This window comes from Etheostoma spectabile, chromosome 13 (assembly GCF_008692095.1).
Source record: "Etheostoma spectabile isolate EspeVRDwgs_2016 chromosome 13, UIUC_Espe_1.0, whole genome shotgun sequence".
NCBI lineage: Eukaryota > Metazoa > Chordata > Actinopteri > Perciformes > Percidae > Etheostoma > Etheostoma spectabile.
This window is the reverse complement of record NC_045745.1, coordinates 27,055,574-27,063,220: the sequence shown is the minus strand read 5'-3', so window position 1 is coordinate 27,063,220 and position 7,647 is coordinate 27,055,574. Positions and strand designations below refer to the sequence as shown.

The window sequence follows — 7,647 nt, the reverse complement described above, 5'->3', positions numbered from 1 at the left end:
ATATTTCTGATACATAATCTTCCTTTAGGAAATCCATATTTAAACCAGAAGGCTAAATTGACTATAAATGTCAGTGGAACAACAGATAATTTGAGTGCGCCGACATGATTTCCATGATACCCCCTGTTGAAGACCCCTGCAATAGAGGGTTAATCAATACGTGGAAAGGCCAACACATCAGCTTGGCCACACCTTGGATGTCATCATTCCCTAAGGGCTTTTAGTTTCACTGAGAGAAATAACAGAAACTGGTATCTCAGACCACTTGCCCTTCAGGTTTGAGATCAGTGTACCTCCACTGCTAGTGAGCTTGTCTCACCAGCTTCTAGGCACCGCTGCATCACCTCCTCTTCAGCTAGAGAGTTTGCTTCTGCGTATGTGGGCTCACAGTTTTATGCCATGAATGGTCTGGTCTCACTCTCTTTCCCAAATTACATTCTCTCTGAGTTCCATTGCACAAGCACTGAGATCCTAGACTCTATTGCCCTGTTCGGACAAAATCTATTAAACCTGAGGCGGACCTCTGGCTAAATGACACCACCAGGGCCCCTAGGCAACAATGCAGACAAGCCAAAGGAAGGTGGAAGAAGATGTATCACTGGGTTTATTAAGGGACAGTCTAGCCGCATACCAGAAGGCTGTGAAGGTGGCGACGCTGCATCATCTCTCTCCTGTCATAGCTAGCAGTTGCCATGACCTAAGAGGGTTCTTTAACACTATAAACTCTGTCGTGAATCCATGCACCTCTGCTCCGACAGGTTTCAACCAGCACCTGTGAGAAGATTCTCTGTTATTTTATCAACAAAGTAGCATCTGTCAGGCAATACGTCAGTGTTCATTTTAATGTGTTTGTACCAGCTGCTCCTGTGCACTCTGCTGTGTTTGAGGAATTTAAGCCAGTTTCTCTAATGGTGCTTACTGAGGTAGTGCAACACATGAAACCTACCAAGGTCCCGGCTGGCTGGGGAGAGGTCTGGCAATGTGAGACTCTAACTAGGCTACTGTAGTTAGCTACTGAAGTTCACCTACTAGCCTTGCAGCACTGTAACACCAAGTTTCTAGAAAGAATATATAAAGACGCAACAAGCACCTTTCCTTTGACCAGGCCTTAGGTTTGAACTATGGTTTTGACAAGATAGGCATAAAATATGCATATTTCCCCAAATGTTAAAACTGTTCCTTTTTAAGAAGAAACTGAAATATTTCTGATATAGTGTAATCACAAAATAATCCTAACAGGTTCATGCACTATTTTAAACTATTTTTAAGCCTTAGGTAAAGTCTGCTTTAGTGTACGATCATATTTAGGCTATACTACCTGTTGATGACCTGTAAGTATTTTCTCAATGTATTTGTAGTATTTCATTGTAGTAAAGTTGTAGCCTACCAAAGGCCGTCAAAATAATTCAACTTAACCCCATAGTAGCAATGTTGGTATATCAGAATCAGAAATACTTTATTGATCCCCAAAGGAAAATTCTATGTTGCAATTGCACAAATTGTGTAAATATCAAGTGAAGAAATATAAATAAAGAAATATAAGGAGTGTGGATATGTACGGTATTTATATAGTTAAAGGAATGTTATGATACGGTATTTACATAATGAGTTGTAGTGGTGAACAGTAATAATAATGATAATAATAATAAAATAATAATAATAATAATAATAATAATAATAATAATAATAATAATGGTAGGAGCAGAGTATTGCACATATTTCAAGCCAGTGTTATTGTACAAAACAGATATTATAGTCCATTTCTGTGAGGGCTGTGGCCCAGGGGGCCATACAGTTTTCATAAGACTTGCATAACCAACTTGTATGCAAGTTATATGAAAACAAGTATGCTGTGGTGAAACAAAACCTTTCACTTGACATGCTGCTCACACAAAAAAAGAGCGTAATTTGGCTGCAATATTGTGAAGGGAAAAAAATATGTTTTGCTAACTTGATCAATTATCAAGTTTCCCACCACAGTCCCCGCGTTGCTCCCCATGACTCACTTACCCCACCCTAAACATCTCTCGGCAGGTAGGGAGGAAGTATCTGTCTCCCCGCCTCACCGCCTCACCGCCCACCGGCCTGTTTCCTTATCGTCATCGCTGAATTCTCCCTGCTGCTGTGTCACAGTTCGGTTAACGCCGACCGAACTTCTTCGACTGCCACTAAAAACTACAGCAACATGGTGGACTTCTAAGAGGCCTTTCCCATGTACAATATGGATTAAAGAGCGACTTTTAAAGCGGTGAAGCACCACCTGTGCCGGGGAGGAAATGCAGGACGAAAGCGGCAAAGCAGCACTCGGGAGCCCCGCTGAAGCAAGTGCAACCACAGCGCGAGTAGGAGCGGAGGTTTGTTTTTCTGGCTCTTCACCACCCACCAAAGCCTATCGCTCGCTGTGTGGGTTTAAGACTCGTGTTGGACACTAAATGCAACGTGGGACCCCTTTACGAACTATTTAAGCTTACCTCCGGGCACCCAGAGGTGTGCGCCGCTGTTCGTGTCAGGGCAGCTAACACTAGATTAGATGAAGCAGGTTAACCTGAACGTCCACATTACTCGTTTGTCTTCAGCTGCACCAAATCAATACAGTCTGTTGACAGATGCGATAAAACCGGCCGGTTGGTGTACTTACAGTAGCCTACTCAACAGATGTGTTTGCCTAGATTTTACTCAAGTGTTTACACCATGCTTTTGTTATGGTACATTTAGTTATTGAGCCCATTACCCCAGGTCTAGCTTTTATAGGCTATTTCTGACCACACTTCAATAGGAGTCTATTTGCCCTTTTTATAATATTCCTAATTTTGCATTTAGCCTAGAGGTCTGTTTCAGCAACTTTAGTGAGTCCTCATTTATTCAGAGCTGCATTCAGATGATGATTCTCTCTCACACACACACACACACACACACACACACACACACACACACACACACACACACACACACACATACACATACACACACACTTGGCTGATCTTTTTGGGACTCTACCTGTAACCTCACAAAATCTAACAAAATACAAGAAGCAAGAAAGTGCACTGGTCAACAATCAGTTGATGGACAGAAAAAGATTCGCCAACAATTTATACGATGATTTGTTGCAGTAATTTTTCAAGCATTACCAAACATAGTTCTAGCTTCTTTGTAGAGATGAACAGCTCCTTGTGTTATTTATTTACAAATTATCTTTCACCTCATGGTGATGAATAATGTTTCTAGCACAGCTTTTACGGCTGTTCATTGAATATGTCAGGCCTCTTGGCTTACTGTAGGCACTGTCATTACCCCATCATGTCAACACAACTTCCTGGGTCCTACTTTGATGTCTCTACATTTTATATATTATTCTCTCTGTGCATGACTGGCAGCAAGACATCTCAAAAACACATTATACTTGCCTTAAACTTGAGCATCATTTTAATGAAATTCTGGTTCTTCTATTCGTGTCATTGGAATAATTGATGACATTTTTCATCTTTTAACGCACAACAATGACAGTAACAGCACAAAGCAGAAGTCCTGCTGTTATCTGAATCAGACTTCCTCCCTGCGATCTGACATGATAAAATAGTTCCTCTCTCAAAGGAAGAAGAAGAAATAGTCCAGTTAGTGGTTCTAACACCTAATGAGTTTGACGGGAATAAGATAATAAGACGATCTACAGTCTGGGACCAGCAAATGTTTTGTGTGTTTACTTGGCAATGTACTTAAACTATAATGAATTATTAGAATTGTCATTGATTGATTTTCTACTGCATGTCAAATTGAGTGATTGACCAGTTGTTTTTGGACTCTTCTATATAATCCACATACAAACAACTACCTTAAAAACTACCATAAAAAAGCAAAGATCTTTGTTATCTGTATCAATGCATACGTCCTTTCTGACCCTGTAAAATGTGATTTTATTTTTTCTAGAATTCAGTAGACTTTAACGGACATACTGTCAGTCAAAATGGCCACAATTCGACAGCTACGGATGCACCACAGCCACAGTTTGACTCCCGAGCCCAGAGTCCTGTACCCACTCCAGCTCCAGTTATCCCAAGGGAACAGTGGGGAGGGAAGTACGAGTTCCTGCTCTCTTGTATTGGATACTGCGTGGGACTGGGGAACGTGTGGCGGTTTCCGTACCTTTGTTATCGCAATGGAGGAGGTGAGCAGTCTACAAGCATGCTCATTGCCCTCTGACGTCTCAAATGCTTTCAGTGCCTGGGTGTATTGTATGTCTATAATGATTTGTTACACCCATTTGGGCAGGAGGCCCTCTTAGCCCTGCCCATGGGTTTGCACCGTCTTCCTAATCATGCTGGCTTATTTTCCACAGCTCTCCACGTCAGCCTTTGGTGCTGGGAGCTAGAACTCAAAACATTTACTTAATCCCATACATTTTCCTTGATTACACACCAGACACAAAGTCTGCCTGCCTAACCCAGCCTGCTGAACTCAAACATGGTGGAGCTTAACTAACAGTAAAGTGGAATAACATCGGTCTGTGACGCTGACAAAGATGTTCTAAGTTAACCTGTCTGTACATGTAGCTGCACAAAACAAGTAATTGCAGTGGATTTCTCCCCCAGCACCACCCTTCTTCACACTTGCCTCATTCTATTTTTCACAGGTGTGTTTCTCATCCCCTACTTCATTATGCTCTTTGTTACGGGTGTTCCACTGTTCCTTATGGAGCTAAGTTTAGGCCAGTATGGAGCAGCTGGCCCCATCACAGTGTGGAAATGCTGCCCTCTGCTCAAAGGTAAAGACCTCCTATATCATGCTTTATAGCCCTGTATTTACACACTTACATACACTGTAATTCAGTGACACAACCTTAAAACTTTTTACAGATAATTATCTCAGGGCCATGACTCAATGTAATTAGTTAGCCAGTGAAGGAATCTTGAGCATCCAGTTTGAACCATGCTTAACGATTTGAGTACACAGCATCTCAAGTTGACCTCAAAATGCCTTTGTTGCTACCAGTCAGTCCAGACGAACATAGTCAAGGAAAATAGTTGGCTGACTCGCATCATTTTGCCACCTCACCATTATATGTCATGTGGCTAACCCTAAAAATTCCTTTGGAGGCTCTGCAACTCAGTTGCTAAATATAAACATCTGATAAGGAAACCGGCAGGAACTCTCTTAAAATAGAGCCAGAAAGTAGGTTTTCATCATAGACGTAGTTTTGGCATGCTGAAGTATGAAATGCTATTATAATTGACACATGGAGTTCCTCCAAGTATTACAAAAGGACATTAACAGTTTGGAGTGCTGTTTTTAAGGTGTGATACACTCTAAGGTGTCCATTGAATATACTGTATTCTTTTTTTTGGTGAGACCAACTACCACTTTTTATAACAGGGGGTTCAAAGCTTCCTGTATATATTGAAATGATCTAACCGATATCTTATAATGTATCTTTTCACTAGAGTGTATGGTCTATCTTATTCTTTTTTTAGATAATTATAGCTGTGTCTCTTCTTGTAGGTATCGGCATTGGGATGCTGTGTGTGTCCATTCTGGTGTGTCTCTACTATAACGTCATTATAGCGTGGACGTTTTACTACCTGGGCAGCTCATTACAGAGCCCTCTGCCCTGGTCCTGTGATGCTGTAGCCAATTTGGGTCTCTGTGGAAACCGCACCACTGGCAATAGCTCCACTGGTAAAGGCCTCAGCCCCACAGAAAAATTCTGGAAGTAAGTTTGTCTTTCTTTTTTATAAAAAAACAAAATCAAACCTGCTCTGCAAATGTAAACAAGCTGTTTTGAAATGTTTGAAGACTAAACGGATTTGGCAGTATGCTGCACTTAAACATTGTTTAAATACTTTTTTAACAAACAGAAGTTCTCTTCAAACTGGTTAAACTGTCACCGTACAGCTAATATGACTCAGGGTTTTGTGGCAACACCTTATATGATGCCAGGAAATACAATTTATTATACTGTTTAACATCTACATAATACATAAGACTTCCCCAATATAAATCCTTGTGATGGTTTATAACAGATATTAGACCTTATGACTGCAATACTTTACAAGTATTGGATCACAGTTACTCCTTACCTCTATGAATACATTCAGCATGAAACGCTGAAACATGTTGAAGAAGCTGTTATTCAGCCACAATGCCTCAGTGGCAGCTTATTGTCTGCTTCAAGTGAAAGTAAGAGTATATTGATATACCGCAAACAAACCAAAGGGTTCAGACTGAGGCCAGGTACAATATCTAGGTCAGTTTGTTGACCCCATCACTAGAGTCTACTCTCAAATGCATGGCAGTCCTTCAGAGGCATTGAGAAAGGTTATCTCTTTAGTGAATTCTGCCCCCTGCCCTTGGTGAATTTTCCCGACCCCACTCCCCACTGTCGCTGACTGACGCGTGCTCTGCTGCATATACTTTTTAATTGCTCTGCTGGGAATGGATACAATTCATTGAATTGAATTGAGAAGAAGTGTAGCAGCACAAAGAGAACAGAAACAGACTTGTTGGTTGAGTATCTCTAATGAATTGCATGGGACTATACAGGACTTACTCTTGAATGGTCCTCTTCTACACTGAATCCTAGTTTTTAGAGCAACATGTAACACATGACAATATTCATTACAATTATTTCTTTGTTATAGAAGAGAAAAAACACCAACAACAGAAAAGCAATCTAGAAGAACACACTGGAAATATCACTACACCATAACCTTTAAGAAGACATTAGGATATCATGAAGGAGTTATGATATGCAACAACCACACTCTAACAGAGAGCACAGAGATAATTTATAACCGTTCATGCAAAATGGATAAAGCAATGATAAGCATTTGTGATACTTGACATTATAATAAAGTATTAAAAGCACAATAAAGTATTGTATTGTCCCCTCTGGACTAAAATGTTTACCAATTTACAAATCCGCTATGATTTTTAGTGGTATACAAAATAAACAGTATGAATAAAGATCTTTTTCTTCACACATTCCTTAATAGATCCAGTCTTACGGCTGTGCCTTGTTTATTTTACATCAGTTAATGTGTAAAAAGTGTGGCCATAGGTTTGGTAAGAGGCGTGCTGTTTTAAACGTTTGTGTGTGTGTCTTGTAGTGAGCGTGTGCTGGGCGTAGTCCTCAGTGAGGGCCTTCACGACCCGGGCCCTGTCCGGTGGCCCCTGGCCCTGTGCCTCCTGGCGGCCTGGATCATCATCTTCCTGTGTATGCTCAAGGGCATCCGCAGCTCTGGCAAGGTAAATCCACAAAATGTTTTTATTGTCAGCTCCCCCATAAAACACACACACACAAAATCTTGCCCTTTGGTGCTATGTCTTGTCTAATGTGTCTGTGCTGTCTCTTATTACAGGTGGTCTATGTAACAGCTACCTTCCCATACTTTGTGCTCATTGTTTTGATCATCAGAGGTGCTACACTGGAGGGCTCTCTTCAGGGCATTGCTTTCTACCTCACACCAGACTGGAGCCGATTAGCTAATGCACAGGTACGTCTGATGGTTTACACCGTCACATATAAGGCTAAGGAGTCTGTGAACACAATGCTTTGTTGCTGCTTTAAAAATATCTAGGTAACCTCTTTATGGCATATTTTTGTCTGATACATTGCAGGTGTGGAATGATGCAGCTTCACAGGTCTTCTACTCC

The 7,647-nt window shown here is 41.0% G+C and overlaps 1 protein-coding gene across 2 annotated transcripts in view; it reads left to right on the top strand.

Annotated features, from left to right (window-relative positions):
* The first annotated feature begins 2,058 nt into the window (after nucleotides 1-2,058).
* The window catches only part of slc6a7 (solute carrier family 6 member 7), a 10,151-nt gene continuing 4,562 nt past the window's right edge, over nucleotides 2,059-7,647 (top strand). The window contains exons 1-7 of one of the 2 annotated variants that reach the window (XM_032533964.1): nucleotides 2,059-2,354; nucleotides 3,925-4,162; nucleotides 4,628-4,759; nucleotides 5,494-5,704; nucleotides 7,101-7,239; nucleotides 7,353-7,487; nucleotides 7,612-7,647. The exon at nucleotides 7,612-7,647 is cut by the window's right edge and continues 68 nt beyond it. In XM_032533964.1, the coding sequence (XP_032389855.1) occupies nucleotides 2,277-2,354; nucleotides 3,925-4,162; nucleotides 4,628-4,759; nucleotides 5,494-5,704; nucleotides 7,101-7,239; nucleotides 7,353-7,487; nucleotides 7,612-7,647 (969 nt within the window). In that variant the 5' untranslated portion in view covers nucleotides 2,059-2,276. The remainder of the gene's footprint in view (nucleotides 2,355-3,924; nucleotides 4,163-4,627; nucleotides 4,760-5,493; nucleotides 5,705-7,100; nucleotides 7,240-7,352; nucleotides 7,488-7,611) is intronic. The other variant, XM_032533965.1, reaches the window with a different exon arrangement.